Source organism: Bos mutus, chromosome 18 (genome assembly GCF_027580195.1).
Source record: "Bos mutus isolate GX-2022 chromosome 18, NWIPB_WYAK_1.1, whole genome shotgun sequence".
In the NCBI taxonomy this organism is placed as follows: domain Eukaryota; kingdom Metazoa; phylum Chordata; class Mammalia; order Artiodactyla; family Bovidae; genus Bos; species Bos mutus.
The window spans coordinates 10,458,518-10,476,392 of NC_091634.1; the positions used below are offsets into that span (position 1 = coordinate 10,458,518).

Below are 17,875 nucleotides of genomic sequence, written 5' to 3' on the forward strand. Positions count from 1 at the left end.
TCGAGGTGTAATAAATTAACTTTAATAAGGTGTTTGGGGCTGGGAACGGACAAGGGGTTTATGTGGCAGCTAGGCAATCAGACTCCCTTTATGGCCCTGCACTATGGAGCCCCACTGGCCTTGTCATGCCCTCAGCCCTCCCGTTTGGCTGGGTCCCATCTCTTCCCCACGCTTCTCTGTTTTGCATTCTCCCATCTGCCCAGATGGAAGCCCACACGTCCTTCTCACTTTCTCTTGCAGAGTGGCTCACGCCCTGCTCTCCGGTTTAGCATTCTGGCCCAAGGTCTCTATGCCTATTTTCTCCAACAGACAGAGGAATTCTGGTGCCTGCCCCCAAGATCACGGACAGTTATAAACATGTCAGTGTATCACAGAAGCTTTTCGTCCTGGGGCTTGGGCTATGTCCATCCAGGTCTGAGGGCAGCCTGTGCTGCACAGCTGTAGCTTCTGATTCTTCAGCATCTATTTTTTCCTCCTTGTTTTGGAAACAACTTCCTGCTTTCCTCGGTGGATGACCAAGGTGTTGTTAACCCCAGCACGCTGGCCACAGATGCTTTCCGGGCACCGCATCAGTTCAGGGCCACCACTTGCTCCTGCTCCTTGGACAGTCCTGGGGCAGCTGAGTTCCGGCCTCTGGTTCTCACCAAGATTCAACTAAATCAGAAATTTAGAAGCTTAAGGCTGGAAGTCAAATTCTTATCAAAAAAACCTCCGGTAGTTGCAACATTCTGTGTGGCCCTACTTTGCAGGAAAGGATTAACCTTGTTCAAAAAAAGATGTGGCCCTTTGCCCCTGGTTCCTGTGGAGTAACCTCTTGGCCCTTCTTTGGAATGTCCTGGCTGATAGAAGGCTTTGTTTACCTGGGGCTGTGGGCTATATAGGATAATCTGTGCCGATAGTGTGATTCATGGTGGGGGCATTAGGCCACACAATAATGGTTTGACCTATGTTGGTGCCAGGCTTCCCAGGGGGCGCAGCGGTAAACAATTCACCTGCTAATGCAGGAGATGCAAGAGACACAGGTTCAATCCCTGAGCCGAGAAGATCCCCTGGAAGAGAAAATGGCAATCCACTCCAGCATTCTTTCTTGGAGAATCCCATGGACACTGATGGGGTCGCAAAGAATCAGACATGATTGATCATGCACGCAGTCTTTCTTCAACTCTTTCTATGTTGGTGCCAAGGTCAGCTGCATGGGTGGTCAGCCATGTCTACACGATTGACACCTCTGGAAACCAAGGCTCGGGCGTGCTTTCCTGCTTGGCAACACTCTGTGTGTGCGGTCACGTGTCATCGGGGGGAGAAGTAAGTGCTGTCCATATGACTCCACTGGGACTGAACAACCAGAAGCTTTTGCCGGGACCCTGCCCTGCGTGCCTTTTCACGTTGCTGCTCTTGACCTCATCCTTGCAGTATAGTAAATTATATCCGTGAGTAAACAGCTTTGCTGAGTTCCATAGTCCTTGTAGCGAGTGACTCAACCTGAGGCTGGTCTTGGAGACCCCTGAACTTGCCCTCTGCCTGTGTTGTGAGGCAGAGGGGGCATCCTTGAGGTCTGGCAGGGGAAGGGTGGCCAGTGTCTTTGGAGGGAGACTCCCTCCATTGAGGCAGGGGAGGGAGTCTGCTGGAAGATCCACGTCAACAGCTCTTCTCACCATCCAGCTCCACGCTGTCACCTGGTGCCCTCTGTTGATGGATCCTGGGAATTGCTCGCAACAGCTGAATAGCTGACCGTCTAGGGAAATACGCAAACTTTAGCCTCTAGTTCAGTTGCTCAGTTGTGTCTAACTCTTTGCAACCCCATGCACTGCAGCACACCAGGCTTCCCTGTCCTTCACTATCTCCTGGAGTATGCTCAGACTTATGTCCATGATGCCAACCATCTCATCCTCTGTCCTAACTTTAGCCTCAAGCCCTTATAAAAAAAAATTCTTCCTGCCGAAGCCCAGCATGCAGAGAGCTGCAGGCCTGCTCCTTTCCCAACCCTGGAAGCCAGGGCAGCACTCCTCCATGAACGGGGAGGACAGGGGAGATCTGAAAATGCAGATTCCCAGGTTAAGTGCTGCAGGTGCACAGAGGTGCCTGGCCCTTTCTTGGAAACATCCCCGGAGATTAATCTGGGGTTCATGCAGACCCCCACCCCCTCCTCAACTCCACCATGACACTTACCCCATTAGCAGTGGGACTGTACTGGTTCCGACCTGAGGAGACAGGAGGAAAAGTAATCAGAAGTGAATGACAACGCTGAAAAGCACGGGAAGACACATGTGCGTGACCAGGCCCCTCGAATTCTGCTACTGACAGACCAGTCCTGGCTCTGCTATTGACAAGGGGGAGTCACGTCCCGAAATGGTTCCTACATTTAAAACCACAGCGGGGGTATAGGCTTCATCTAGTTATGCCTTCAGTTATTAACTATACATAAATATTTATTGAGCATGGGCTCTGGAACCAGACGGAAGAGTTCAAATCCCAGTCCTTTAGGAGCCGTGTGACCATGGGCAATTGACTTAACCTCTCTGTGCCTCAGTTTCCTCAACCATCAAACAGGGATTTATTCAGCAAACAGCAAGTGTTTACTTTGTGCCAGATGCACTCTGGGTGCTGGAGATAAAGATGTAAACAAAACAGACAAAAATATCCAGTGTGTGGCTTACAATGTGCCAAATGCTATGGTAAGTACAGGGTCTACACTAACAGATATGGACATGCCCATTTCACAGATGAGGAAACTGAGTCATAGTAAGGCTTTTGCCCATGGTGACTGCCTGTGGGCTCAGACACAGGCAGTCTGGCTCTGGACGTGATGCATTCAGCAAACATTTCCTCAAACACCTCTTTCGTGCCGACCCAGTGGTGGGTGGTGCTGGGGACACAGCCATGATCGACAGTCTAGCTCTGTGCTCCTGGGTTTCCCAGTCCACTGGAGAGACAGACAAGTCCCCATACCATGATGCCCCTGAGTGGGCAAGGGGTGCGGGTGGGGACACCCAGAGCAGGTGCTTGGTTCATTTCAGGGAAAGATCAGGGAGGGCTCCCTGGAGGAGAGGGCTTCCCACTGGGATGTGAGGAGGCCTTTTTGTTTAGTGGTTGAATGAATAAAACTTTGTAACCAACAGATCTGCCTTCAACTCTTGACTTTCTAGCTGTGTGCCAGCTGGCAGGTAATGTCACCTCTCTGAGCAAATGTTTCCTCATCTGTAAAATGGGCTCACAGGGGGACTCTCTTTACAGGGTGGTTGTGAGCATTCAAGGGGGCTGTGCACAGGAAATGCCTGGAGCAGAGAAAGTGCTCAGCAAAATGTAGCTCTTTTGATTACAGAATTAACTACAGGACTTTGCCAGAGGGAGCCACGGGGAAGGGGGCTCCAGGTAGGGGAACAGCCTTGCAAAGCCCTTGAGCCAGGGATCTGGGCACCTTTTAGAGCTAGGGATTGGGGCAACCCCTCCTTTCAGGGAGCCAGTCCTGAGCAAGGCAGATGAAGGAAAGTGACGGTGAAAGGGTTAAGTGTTATTTTGCACTGCATCCCTTTGGCAGGAGCTTCTCTGTCACCTGGATTGAAAGCCAAAGTCCTTACTGTGGCCTTTCAGGACTTACAGGAGCTGCTCCCACTTTGTAAAAACGAGTCAATGATCCAATGAATAAAACTCCCTGGTCTCAGCGTCCCTGTCTGTCAAACGGGGGAACCTCATGGTGTTGGCATGAAGGTTCAGGGAGAGGTTGCCACATGGAAAGTTTAGTACAGAGCCTGTAGGTTCATAGTAGGTGCTTAATTATGGCGGCTGTAGTGATGTTCATTTACAGCAGGCAGGCAGGGGATATTGTGAAAAAGAGGGGACTCACGGGAGTTTTTGCGCCGGCAGAGATAAATCAGGAGGAACACCAGGAAGACAACAAACAGGATTACCGAGGCCAGGATGATATAGATCGTAGAGCCCTCTTGTGACTTTTCCCTAGGACGTTCTGCCAGAAGAGAAGGAAGCAGAGATTTAAGCTGAGAGACTTCTTGGGGGGTTTCACCTGCCCCCCAAAATATTAGAATTCACTTTTGAAGGAGGCTACCGTTCTGCCTCCCTCAGTCTATATGATTTAGCTGAGCTTCACCCCATCCTCTGGTTCCTAGGATGGGACTTGAGCTTTCTTTTTTTTTAATTTTTTATTATGTGTTGGGGCAGAGCCGATTAACAAATGACGTTGTGTTAATTTCGGGTGAACAGCAAAGGGACTCAGCTATACATATATATGTATCCATTCTCCCCCAAACCCCTCTCCTGCCCAGGTTGCCACATAACATTGAACAGAGTTCCACCTGCTATATAGTAGGTCCTTGTTGGTTATCCATTTTAAATATAGCAGCATGTACAAGCCGGAGGATGGGACTTTGACCTGGGCCTGGCCAATCAGAGCATTCCATTCTCTCTGGCTGCTGCAATTGGCTCATGAGGTGGGATCTAAGTTGAGCCAATGAGAGCCAGCCTTCAGACTCTGGCTAGAGCTATTGAAAGTGGGGTATTCTTTCCCTTGGGATTACTAAACTGGTGGGCTGTGAGCCCATAAACTGCTGGGGATCATCTTACCTTCCTGAGGGGAAAGCCTGCCAGGGAATAAAGCCAGCAAAAGAGAAGCAGAGACAACAGAGGTCAAGAAAAGTTCCTGGGTTACACAGCTGGAGCACTTGGATCTAACCATACCTGAAGGTGAAGTTCTAATAAAGTACCATTTTTGCCTGGACTATTTTGAGTTGAGCTTCTATCAATTGCAAATGACAGAGTTCTGTCTAATATACTTGGAAAAGCCTTCCTGAGTCCATTGGGAAGAGGCATTATGCAACTACCCCAGCCTGGGTTTGCAGAGGGGCTGTGTCCAGGTGGCTGTACAGTGGTTCCAACGGTTCAGATGGTGAGTTAACAGACAGTAAAGCTGAGCCCGTTGAACCTTCCATGAAGGGGCTTAGAGAAAGAATGGGAGCTTGGGAGCATTCTTGTGGTTGAGGGACTCCTTTAACCAGGGACCACCTCTAAACCCCTCCCTCAGAGGGAATCCTACTTCAATATCCTCTTTGATATCTATCCTGAGTTCCTCTGTCCTCCCCACCCAGGGGGCTCCTCACCTCTGACCAGGATGGTCACGTTTGCCTGGTTGGTCCCTAGGGCGTTGGTGACAAGGCAGATGAAAGTCACATTGATGGTCTCGTCCACAGTATGAATCAGGAGCTGAGTGCCCTGGACCACAGCAGAGACTGGCAGGGTTCCGTTGGGCCTAGGAGAGACAGATGGGTGAGGAAGTGGTCTCAGTCAGAGGCCTAGAGTAGCTGGTGTTGGGGCACCCACTGTACAGCAGGAATATAGCAACTCTCACGCCGTCTATAATACAAGTTCAGAGCAAGCCGGGAGTTCCCCCAACTCTGCCTCTCACGCTCCCATCCACCCTATCAGCAAACCCTGTCTGCCCCACGTTCAAAATCCACACAGATGGACTTGCCTGGTGGTCCAGTGGTTAAGAATCTGCCTGCTAATCAATCCAGGGGATGTGAGCTCGATCCCTGGTTGGGGATCTGGGATCTCACATGCTGAGGGGCAACTAAGCTTGCAAGTCAAAAGTACTGAGCCCAGGCACCTCAGCTAGAGAGCCTGTCTGCTGCAAACCACAGAGTCCATGTACTCTGGAGCCTGCGCACCATGACCAGAGAGAAGCCCACACGCTGCAAGGAAGATCCCGTGTGCAGCAACTAAGACCCAACTCAACCAAAAACAAATGTTAAAAACAAAGAGAACGTAGCCAAAGTCTCTCCTCTGTCTAGTTACTGTTGCTGTTCAGTTGCTAAGTTGTGTCCGACTCTGCGACCCCGTGGACTGCAGCCCTCCAGGCTCCCCTGTCCTTCACTATCTCCCAGAGTTTGCTCAAATTCATGTCCATTGAGTCAATGATGCTATCTAACCATGTCATCCTCTGCTGCCCTCTTCTCCTCCTGCCCTCAATCTTTCCCAGCATCAGGGTCTTTTCCAATGAGTCAGCTCTTCCCATCAGGTGGCCAAAGTATTGGAGCTTCAGCTGCAGCATCAGTCCTTTCAATGAATATTCAGGGTTGATTTCCTATAGGATTGACTGGTTTGATCTCCTTGCAGTCCAAGGGACTCTCAAGAGTCTTCATCAGCACCACAATTTAAAAGCATCAGTTCTTCAGCCCTCTGTCCAGAGTCCTTCCTTAAAGGAAAAGTCCTGATCACGGGCCCAGGTCCCACACAAGCTGGCCCCCTGATGCACTGATCCATTTGCTCCTGCCTCCATATCCATGGTGGCTGACTTGGTGACCCTGGAATGCTTCAGTTATGTTCCCACCTCAGGTCTTTGCATATGCTGTTTCCTATGCCTGGAATGCCCTTCCCATTGGTACCCACACAGATCACCCTCACTTCCTTCAGTCCTCTACTCAGACATCACCTTTCTGACACCTTCCTTGGTTACCCTCTTTCAACTGTAGCAACCCCCCACCTCCTCTGCAAGATCTTTCCCACAGCATTTATCACCACCTGAAGACTCTTGAGAGTCCCTTGGACTGCAAGGAGATCCAACCAGTCCATTCTGAAGGAGATCAGCCCTGGGATTTCTTTGGAAGGAATGATGCTAAAGCTGAAACTCCAGTACTTTGGCCACCTCATGTGAAGAGTTGAAAGGAGATCCAACCAGTCCATTCTGAAGGAGATCAGCCCTGGGATTTCTTTGGAAGGAATGATGCTAAAGCTGAAACTCCAGTACTTTGGCCACCTCATGTGAAGAGTTGACTCATTGGAAAAAACTTTGATGCTGGGAGGGGTTGGGGGCAGGAGGAGAAGGGGATGACAGAGGATGAGATGGCTGGATGGCATCACTGACTCGATGGACATGAGTCTGAGTGAACTCCGGGAGTTGGTGATGGACAGGGAGGCCTGGCGTGCTGCGATTCATGGGGTCGCAAAGAGTCAGACACCACTGAGTGACTGAACTGAACTGAACTGACACACTCCATCCTTAAAAATGGTATCTTGTTTATTTTTCTTTAAATTAAAAAAATTTTTTAAAAAATTTTGGCTACACCCTAAAGCTTGTGGGATCTTCGTTCCCTGACCTGTGATTGAACTCCAGGGGCCCTTGGCAGGGAAAATGTGGAAACATAACTTGTGACCCACCAAGGAATTCTGACATTACCTTGTTTGTCTCTCTCCCCAGATCTGAAGATTTGAGAGGGGGGAATTTGGTTCTTTTTTCATTTACCGAAGCCTGTGGGTGGTGCTAGTGGTAAAGAACCCACTCTTAGGAGTCCTAAGAGGTACAAATTCAGTCCCTGGGTGGGGAAGATCCCCTGGAGGAGAGAATGGCAACCCACTCCAGTATTCTTGCCTGGAGAATCCCACGGACAGAGGAGCCTGGCGAGCTACAGTACATGGAGTCACAAAAAGTCGGACATGACTGAAGTGACTTAGCACGCAGCACATGGGTCAGTAGCATCCGACACACAGTAAGTACTCAAGAAACAGTGGTTTAGGGACTTCCCTGGTGGGCCAGTGGCTAAGACTCCACCTTCCCAATTCAGGGGGTCCATGTTCGATCCCTGGTCAGGGAACTAGATCCCACATAGCACAACTAAAACCCAGTGCAGCCAAATAAATAATAAATATTTAAAAAGAACAAAAGAAACACTGGTTTAATGGACAGAGGAGACTGGGACATGGGTTTGGGTATTCTGCAGAGTTGGCATGGAAAGCTGGCCATATGGTTTGTGAGCCTGAATTGCATTGCTTTGAGACAGGAAGGTAAAGGCCAGCTGTCAATACCAATCAAAAACCTTCGATTGGCAGCCCTACTGGCAGACCATTGACACATGATTGGCTGTCCACAGAGGTGGACTGCTGGGGATGCCCGCCACCACGACATTTGCATAGTTGAGAACGGGAAAGCACCTCTGTATCCCCAGGTGGGACTGGTTATGTCATCGACAGCCTCATCTGCAACAGAGTCCTAGACCCTCAAAGAAGCAGGTGGTGGGGTTTTGAAATGCATAAATGATGAGGACTGTTGGATAGATGGCAAGAGGGATGGATTGAAGGGGAGGAATGTGATAAACCAAGTCCGGGAAAATGTTAGTGAGAGGATCCACACAGCGGGGTTTTGAATGTTTACTGGAAAATGCTTACAAGACTTCTGTAGGCTTGAAACATTTCCCGATAAAATGCTGGGGGAAAATAGATCTATGTGCCCTGACTTGGAAAGGTGTTCACGAGAGGGACTTCCCTGGTGGCCCAGCAGTTAAGACTCTGCGCTTCCACAGCAAAGGCGCGTGGGTTCCATCCCTGGTCAGGGAACTGAGATCAGATATGCTGTGAGGTGTGGCAAAGACGAAACAAAAACGAAAGAAATGTATTCGTGGACAGAGGAAAGTTTCCAAAATTATACATACAGCACAGTTTCTTTCTTTTTTTTTTAGAAATATTGAAAAAAAGACAGGAAGGATATGTAATAAAGGGTAACAGTGATGCTTCTGGAGATGACTGGGTACAGGACTATAAGAGCTATTTTCTTCTTTTTACTCATAACCATATTGCCTAAAGTTTCTACAGTGCTCATAAGTTATTTTTGTAATAACAAAAACTGGGCCCAATAAAAATTAGGTTAAACCATTTACCCCTTTGCCTTTATCTTTCCCCACTTTTATCCTTGGTCTCAACAGGAATTTGAGGAAGTTTTTTGATTGCTCTGCTCCTCAATCGAGAAAATCAGGAAGGGGCTACTTACCTGTTGGTAGCTTCCAGTGGTTAAGAATCTGCCTTGCAATGAGGGTTTGATCCCTGGAGTTCAGTTGGTAAAGAATTTTGGTAGCTCAGTTGGTAAAGAAAATTTGGTAAAGAATCTGCCTACAATGCTGGAGACCCAGGTTCGATTCCTGGGTTGGGAAGATGCCCTGGAGAAGGAATAGGTTACCCACTCCAGCATTCTTGGGCTTCCCTTGTGGCTCATTTGGTAAAGAATAAGCCCGCAATGTGGGAGACATGGGTTCGATCCCTGGGTTGAGAAGATCCCCTGGAGAAGGGAAAGGCTACACACTCGTATTCTGGCCTGGAGAATTCCACGGACTGTATAGTCCACAGGGTCGCAAAGAGTCGGACACGACTGAGCGATTTTCACTTGGGGAACTAAGATCCCACATGCCCTTGGGGCAACTGAGCTGTGCGCTGTACCTGCTGAGCATGCGCGCCACAACTAGAGAGTCTGTGCGCCACGACAAAGACCCCACGTGCCGCAACTAAACCCGATGCAGCCAAATAAATAGATATTTTAAAAAATGAGAATGGGGATGGGACAGAATTTGCTCTGTAAGAGGTGACTGAGCAGGTTACACAAGGTGGCTGGGGAGGTGGCACAGTCCAGGGCTTAAGAGGATTGGGTTTGGAGCCAGACGCCGACGGGAGAGTCACCTCTATACCCATGTGCCCGGGCAGATGACCACAGCTCCCGGGCAGATCTTTAACTCAGTCCTGGCGATAGTGCAGACTCTGGCCGGAGCGTGGGGATCACGTGGGGTGCAGGTAAGTACCTGGCACACAGCAGGCACCCCATAAAGAGCAGGTGTGTCAACAAACCTGGACTTTATCACCTCATCAACTCTGTGCATACAAGATATTTTCCTGGGGGCCCACAGTTGACTTCTTGTTTTGTTTTTAACTTTCCTGCCTACATCTCTCCTTCCTCAGACCCAGGAGTCCAGGCCCCCAGCCCCTCCTTCCTCTGACCCAGAAACTCACGTGCTCCAGTTGTAGTCCGTGGGCTCTGGTTTGCTGTGGATGTCACAGTTCAGGGCAACCTCTCTACGGCCGATGTACCAGTTGTCATCATAGCCGGATATGGAGACCTCGGGGGGGTCTGGGGGAAACAGACACACAGGCTCAGAGACAGGGAGTCTTCAAGGGGCCTAAAGATAGCTGGGATTCATGTCACAACAGGAAGAGGGCTTTGGCAGGTTTGGGGAACAGCTCAAGGTGGAGAGGCCTGGGAGGGGTCTGGGCAATGGGTTCCAGCTTCCGCACCAAGAATAGAAGCCTGGGAGTCCTAAGCAGGGTGCTAGGACAGGGGTCACAGAGAGCGCTTCTCAGGACCTGCTTCTCTATTGGTTTTCCCTATAAAGCCAGGTCCTGGCATGCCTGGGATGTCCTGTGAGAAAAAGCCTCCTTCTGGGTGTTCATAACACATGTGAGCATATTCAAGGCTCTGACAAGTCCTGCAGGAGAGAATCCTGGATGACTGCATTTCAGTCTGTGTGTTACCCAACTCAAATATGACCAACAGGGAAGATTTTTAAAGTCCCCAGGGGGAAGGCCAATGAGACGGGGTGTTTTTGTATGTGTGTTGGGAAGGAGTCAGTTTAGACACCCTCCTCACTCAGATCCAGTTGAGGGGGTCGGGTGTAGACAGTGCAGCAACTGTCAGGCAGGGAGTAGTCAGTCCAGACAGTGATAGGAGGACCCAGTCCGTAGATGAGCCAGTGTAGACTACAGTGGGGAAAAGGGGAGTGTAGACTACACGGGGGGTGGGGGTGGGGACACTGTAGGCAGTTCTCCAGGATAGCCAGTGTAGACAATGTTGTGGGTCGGTGTGAGAGAGTATCTAGGAGAACCTGAGTAGAAAATGCAGGGTGTCAAGGCAGCAGTGGTCAATTGCCAATTGCCCTCAGCTGGTGGCCTAAAGGAGTGGTGTAGACAGTGAGGGCAATGCTGTCTGGGGCCCACAGGAGCCAGTGTAGATAATAGTGTGTGTGTATGCTCAGTAGCGTCTAACTCTTTGTGACACCATGAACGGTAGCCCACCAGCTTCCTCTTGTCTGTGGAATTTTCCAAGAATACTGGAGTGGGTTTTCATTTCCTCCTCCAGGGGATCTTCCCGACCCAGGGATCAAACCTGCATCTCCTGCATTGGCAGGCAGATTCTTTACCAGTAGCGCCACCTGGGAAGCCCAGACGGTATTATGGCAGTGTGGGAAACACAGGGGAGTTGGTATCGATGGCGAGGAAGCAGTGTAGCAGTGTGTACGAGGTCAGTGTGGACAGTTGCCCAGGGAAGAGGGTGTAGGCACTGTGTGCGGGCTCAAGAGAGCATATGTGGGGTGTCCGTGTAGACAGCGGCCCCCAGGGAGCAGTGTGAACTGTGGTATAAAAAGCTGGTAGAGTCCTTCCCTAGCAGTCCAGTGTTTAAGACTCAGTGCTTCCATTGCACAGGGCATGGGTTTGATCCCTGGTCAGGGAACTAAGAGGCTTCCCTCGTGGTGCTAGTGGTGAAGAATCCGTCTGCCAACGCAGGAGACATAAGAGCCTCGGGTTCACTCCCTGGATGGGGAAGATCCCCTGGAGAAGGGCATGGCAACCCACTCCAGTATTCTTGCCTGGAGAATCCCATGGACAGAAGACCCTGGTGCAGTCCATGGGGTCGCAAAAAGTTGGACACAACTGAAGTGACAGCATGCACGTAGGCACCGGGAACTAAGATCCCACATACCCTGTGGTATGGCCAAAAGGGGAAAAAAAAAAAAAAAGAAGAAGCTGGTATAGACAATAAAGGACAGGGTTATCTATGGCCCAGGGGAGTCGGTGTAGACAATGTGGGGATGGGTGTAAGGCAATAAATAGTCAGAGAGCCAGCTCTGATGATGAAATGATGTAATGCTGAAAGTGCCCCTCGGAGTCAGTGTAGGGGGGGTGGAGACAGCTGTCCAATGGCAGGGGGAGGGTGGAGACAGCTGTCCAATGGCAGGGGGAGGGTGGAGACAGCTGTCCAATGGCAGGGGGAGGGTGGAGACAGCTGGCCAATGGCAGGGGGAAGGTGAAGACAGCTGGCCAGTGGCAGGGGGAGGGTGGAGACAGCTGGCCAATGGCAGGGGGAGGGTGGAGACAGCTGGCCAATGGCAGGGGGAGGGTGGAGACAGCTGGCCAATGGCAGGGGGAGGGTGGAGACAGTGGCCATTGGCAGGGCGGTGGTGGAGACAGTCTGGCAGCCCCTCCCGCCCTTGCTCACACTTAGACCCACTCACAGGACACAGCCAGGGTCATGGGGAGCACCATGGGCTCCTCCAAGCTCTCGTGCTCCACTCTGCAGGTGATGTTCCTGCCGTCCACCTGGCTGGACGGTGTTAAGATTAAGAGGCTGATGACGGTGACGGTGCCAGGCAGAGGCCCTGGCACCTGGGTGGTATTGGTCTTTTCATCTGAGGACCAGGAGATGCGGGCAGGTGGGTGACCTCCGGTGGAGACACAGCGAGCCACCGGCACAGGGTTCGGGCTGAGCGGGATGTCCAGGGTCTCAACCTTGTTCTGGGGCTGGGCTGAGAAGAGGAGCAAAAGACACGGGTTACGCCTCACCAGCAGTTATGCAACAAACATCTCAGCAGCAGGGGAGTACCGAGATGAGGGTACCGGATGTGGCCATGTTCAAATCCGTGCTCTGGCCCAGTTTCCTTGTCTGTCAACTGGGGATAAGGGGAGGATGACCAGCCATGAGAATTTATAGGTAAAGCTCTTAAAAGGGTACTTGGCAGGTAATACGTCAATATATATAATTATGATTGGTAAGTGAATACGGTGCCTGGCTCTGTGATGGGCAGTATTGAAAACTCAGGAAGGACTGAGACAGCGCCACCCTTGCCTTCTTGGGGTGGACTGTCGGAAGTGAAGACGGATTTCCCCAGAGATGACTCAGACTGGGCAAGGCTGGGATGGGGGATCCCAGAAGGGGTACCTGAATCTCGGGGATGGTGGTTAATGAGGGCTTCACGGAGGAGGGGAGGGCTGAGCTGTGCTCTGGAGATTCAGACAAGAGTGACTGGCTCAAGGTTCCATAGTCATAAATGACAGAACTGGATCGTCCCACAAGATCTGTCTGACTCTAAAACTACCTTGCCCATTTCTTAATCATTCTGGTGATTCCCAGACCTGGGATTTCATGTGGTTCCTTTTCCCTCAGTACCTGTGTTCTTGTTACCCAAGATTTCTCTTTAATTTGACTCAGCGGTTCTGTTTTACTCTCATCCTAAATCATAAGACCTGAAGTCTTAAGTTTTCTGAAATGATGAGAGATGCCTTTGGTTGGTGGCATGTGTCAGCCACTGTTCCAAGGAATTAACCTTTCATGAGTCATTCATGCAAGGCCTGGGACAGTTCCTGACACAGAAAGTGATAGTGAGCTCCCCTGGTGGCTCAGACGGTAAAGAATCTGCCTGCAATGCAGGGAACCCAGGTTTGATCCCTGCTTTGGGAAGACCCCCTGGAGAATGGTGAGTCATTCATACAAGGCCCAGAACAGTTCCTGACACAGAAGCAAAAAAGAAACATGAGCTCTTATTCATCCTGACAGCAATCTCCATTTCACAGATGAGAAAACCAAGGCAAAGAGACTTCATACTCAGTTGCCAAGAGGAAGGCCTGTCATATTTTCTCTGGTACTCATAAAAATGAATGCCTGTTTCCATGACAATGCCAAGGGCATTCCCCGCCACCCACCTCGGTTGGAGAAAGCCCTCCACTCCTGGATATCAGAATCTACCTGCCCCCCAGTCTATTTCAACTCTCCCTTTGGCTCAGTGGGTAAAGAACCCGTCTGGAATGCATGAGACACAGGAGATGGTTCGATCCCTGGGCTGGGAAAATGCCCTGGAGCAGGAAATGGCCAACCACTCCAGTACCCTTGCCTGGGAAATCCCATAGGGAAGAGCCTGGCGGGCTACAGTTTATGGGGTCACAAAGAGTCAGACATGACTGAGCACTCACTCACTCACTTCCTCACCAAAGGGAGTAACGACAACTGACCGACTATCCCCAGCCCACAGAGGTCTCTGCTCTAAGCGTTTCACCTGGATGAACTCCTTGGACCTTCAGGATAGCTTTCTGAAGGCAGCGCTATTGTTGCTAAGCCTCTTTTATAGATGAAGAAAGCAGGTTTCAAGATGAATCCACCTGCCCAAGCTGGCAGTGGCTTCCCAGCTTCCCAGGCCAGTCTCTGTCCCCACCTACTTCTTGCATCAGCCACTCCCCTCTCTACCACCAGCATCCCCAGATCCTCCAATCCCCTTGCCCACAGTCTCCAAGCTCTTACATCCCAGGACCTTGGACTCTCGTCCGGTCCTTGACCCCCTCCCCCTTCTCATCTCCCCTGCATCCCGCAGGGTCATTGCTCGACCTCCTTTTGTTCCCTCGGAATTTCTCCCTCCCTCCTGGCCCCTTCCCTCTCTTTGCTCACCTCCCTATCCGACTCCACATCCCTCCCTTTCGGCTCCCCCCTCCTCCTGGCTTACCGAGCACACGGAGCTGGGTTCGAGCGCTCTTGTCACCATTAGGGAAGGTGGCGAACTGGCAGGTGTAATTAGCCTCATCTTCCACGCGCAACTCCCGCACAGCCAGTGAGGCGTCCTGCAGCTTCTCGCCGGGCTTGGCGGCCATAAATTCCAACCGGCTGGACTCGTGGAAGCTGGGGCCCTGGGTGGGGTGGAAGACCGCCACGCTGCGGGCGGGCTCTGCCTGTCTCTGCTTTGTCCAGGTCACTTGCGTCACCGTCACGTTGTGTTCCAGGGGGTGCAGTTTGCATGGCAGTGTCACATTTTCTCCCAGGAAACCGGACACCTGGACTGGGGCCAGCACTGTGATTATCTTGGTCCCTGCGGGGGAACACAGGGTGGGTCACATCTGAGTGTCCCTGATCTGGATGGGGTAGGAGGCTCCTGGAGCTTGGAACCCCTTGGGTGTGTGTGTGTTGAGGGGAATGGGGATGCAGAGCACCAATCCTGGTCCAGGGGTGAGGATGAGATGGGGGCTGAACTGGGTCTGCCACTGGGTCCCGCACCGCCCCCCCCCAATTGGGTTGTTATTACCATATATCCTCTATCTCAGCATCATCAATTTTAAAAATTGCGGTCTGTGTTGTGGTTAAAAATTAAATTTGTCTCTTAAACCACTTTAAAACATATACTCCAGTGGCAATTAAGTACATTCACGATGTTGTGCAGAGAGCATCACTATATAGTTCCAAAACTTTTTTGTTACCTCCAGTCATCAATTTTAAAATGCACTGGGATGCTGTTAGAGCATTTCCGATTTAGAGGTATGGGAAGGGGAAGAAGGGGTTCTCAGGTGGCTCAGTGGTAAAGAATCCACCTGCCAATGTAGGAGATGCTGGTTCAATCCCTGGGTGGGGAAGATCCCCTGGAGTAGGAAAAGGCAACCTGCTCCAGTATTCTTGCCTGGAAAATTCCATGGACAGAGGAGCCTAGTAGGCTACAGTTCATGAGGTCACAAAGAGTTGGACACGACTGAGTGACTGAGCATACACGCGCGCACGCACATGTGCGCGCACACACACACACACACACATACACACAAGGGGGAAGAAACTCAACATCTTAGGATCCATGAAATAAAGTAGTATTATCCCAGTGCTCCAGTATCGTGCATCGAACCTGGACTGGTGACTCGTTTCATATATGATATTATACATGTTTCAATGCCATTCTCCCAAATCATCCCCACCCTCTCCCTCTCCCACAGAGTCCAAAAGACTGTTCTACACATCAGTGTCTCTTTTGACCCAGAGGGATGGTACGGGGAGGGAGGAGGGAGGAGGGTTCAGGATGGGGAACACGTGTATACCTGTGGCGGATTCATGTTGATATATGGCAAAACCAATACAATATTGTAAAGTTAAAAAAAAAATCCTCAAAGGAAAAAAAAAGTAGTATTATTACTCTTTGTGGCCTTAGGTTGGGAAAACGTTTGTGGGGGGTCCAAGCATAAGAAAGGAATTGATGGGACTTCCCTGGTGGTCCAGTAGTTAAGATTTCCAATGAAGGAGGCACAGGTTTGATCCCTGGTCAGGAAGCTAAGATCCCATATACCTTGCAGCCAAAAAGCCAAAACATAAAAGTAAGGCAGGATTGCAACAAATTCAATAAAGACCATTAAAAAGCATCCACATCCAAAAAAAAAAAAAAGTTGTTTTTTTTTTAAAAGAAGGGAGGTGATTATAGCCCCCAGGTTTTGGATCCCCTCAGCTCTCTGCTGTGAGGGCTTCAGGCAGGTTCCTTAACATCTCGGATTCTTTTCTGCTAGTTTGTAAAATAGGAGTAATTACAGTTAACATTCTGGGGTTGCTTACACAGATTAGGAGCTGTTCTGAGTGCTTCACACGTCTCCCAGCATTTAGTCCTTAAGCAGCACCTTGAGGCAAAAGCACCACTGTCGGCCCCACTTTGCAGAGGGGAAATCCAAAGCACAGTCTTCTGCTCCAGGTCACACCGAGGGCAAGTGGCAGAGGTGGGATTTGAACCTGGGCCATCTTCAGTCAAGACTCCTGATCTCTAATCCACAGACTGCATATGAAAATCATTCTCCCTAGAGTCCCTGCACACACTAGATCCTCAACATGTGTTGACTTATCCACATTGATAAACACAATGCTATGCATCCTTATTAATAATAATAGGGATAAAGAAGAAGGCGAGGAGTTAAGTGCTTTGAATCTCAGTCCTTCCACTCACTAACTGTGGCCTTTGTGCCTGTGGTTTCACTCCCCTGAGCCTCTGTCTCCTCATCCGTAAAATGGGGGTGTTTGTAACTTAAGAGGGAGTTGGAAGGACTAAATGATGAAATTTACGTAAAGATATATGCCAAGCACTCTATACCGGTGAACATTATAATTATTGCTATGAGGAAGAGGAGGTCAGGACATAGTGGACTGGGGGGCTTGGAGCAAGGTGTGTGGAGGGAGGACACAGTCTGGACACGAGGGGATTGAGTGGTGAGCTGAGCACACTAGTCTCGGATCGAATGCCAGCTCTACCATGGATGTGCTGTGCAGCTCTGGGCAAGTGTGTCTCCTTCTCTGATGGTAAGACCTCTGTGAGGATGACATTGGGTGAAGTGGCCTTTCTCTAGGCTTACACCCTATGCCATAGCCAGGGCCAAGTTCCACTGCATGCCAGGCCCCTGAGCTGCTCCCTTGGGCCAATCCTCCTCCAACCCCCTCCAAGGTCCATGAGATCCACACTTCTAGCACTAGGATTTTCACCCTCTTTAGACAGAGGGGTCAAGTGAGCCTTGCATGGTCAAGCTATCTGCCTGGGTAAACCAGAAAGCTAGGGGGCAGAGCCTGGGTTGAGACCTTTTGAGAAATGAGGAGACTCTGGTTGCCTCAAGTCTGTGTTCAGTATTATTACTGTTCATGTGAATCATCACAGTCATTATTGTTTTTCTTCAGTGCATCTAGCTCAGGGTGTTTCCAAGACACCATTTTACAAGGTAGGTGGCATTCCATTCTCCCCTACTTCCTCCTCCCAGCCCCCAACAGACATTTCAGGGAAACAGGGAGGCATTAAATGCCAAAAACTATTTTCAACTCACCGCTGTCTGACATCAGAGCTATACTGCCAGCAGGCGGAACGCGGCCCATACTAGGCACTCAACACACGTGCGTGGGGTGAATGCGTGAATGAATGAATGGCCGCGGCCTAGAGCCGGCCGCGGACTAGAGCCAGACGCGGTCGAAGGGGAACGAGAGAACAGGGTTGTCTGCCGCTGCCCTCCTCCCCCTCATCAAGCATCCTCGGTGGGCTGGGGAGAAGGGTGCGCTGGTATAGCGAGCAGGTGCGCGGGTGTGTTGCCTGGGCAGGTGTGGCACGGAGAAAGTTCACCTTCCGCTTTATTTTTCCCCGGAGGCCTGCCCGCCCTGCCCTTCAGAAATCTCCCGAAGTCCGGCGGTTTTCGGGGAAGCTATCAGGAGAGTCTGGCCCAGGCCCGGCGTGGCCGCACCACTGGGGCGGAGGGGAGCGGGCGCGCTGGCGCGCGGCGAAGGGCGGCGAGCAACTCAGGG

At 50.7% G+C, this 17,875-nt stretch overlaps 1 protein-coding gene across 1 annotated transcript in view; it reads right to left on the reverse strand.

Moving 5' to 3' along the window:
- The window catches only part of PVR (PVR cell adhesion molecule), an 18,283-nt gene continuing 408 nt past the window's right edge, over window positions 1-17,875 (reverse strand). The window contains exons 2-8 of the mRNA XM_070387582.1: window positions 14,310-14,669; window positions 12,054-12,344; window positions 9,778-9,895; window positions 5,112-5,260; window positions 3,845-3,964; window positions 2,170-2,201; window positions 1-1,735 (exon numbers count right to left, since the gene is read on the reverse strand). Of these exons, the coding sequence (XP_070243683.1) occupies window positions 1,673-1,735; window positions 2,170-2,201; window positions 3,845-3,964; window positions 5,112-5,260; window positions 9,778-9,895; window positions 12,054-12,344; window positions 14,310-14,669 (1,133 nt within the window). The 3' untranslated portion in view covers window positions 1-1,672. The remainder of the gene's footprint in view (window positions 1,736-2,169; window positions 2,202-3,844; window positions 3,965-5,111; window positions 5,261-9,777; window positions 9,896-12,053; window positions 12,345-14,309; window positions 14,670-17,875) is intronic.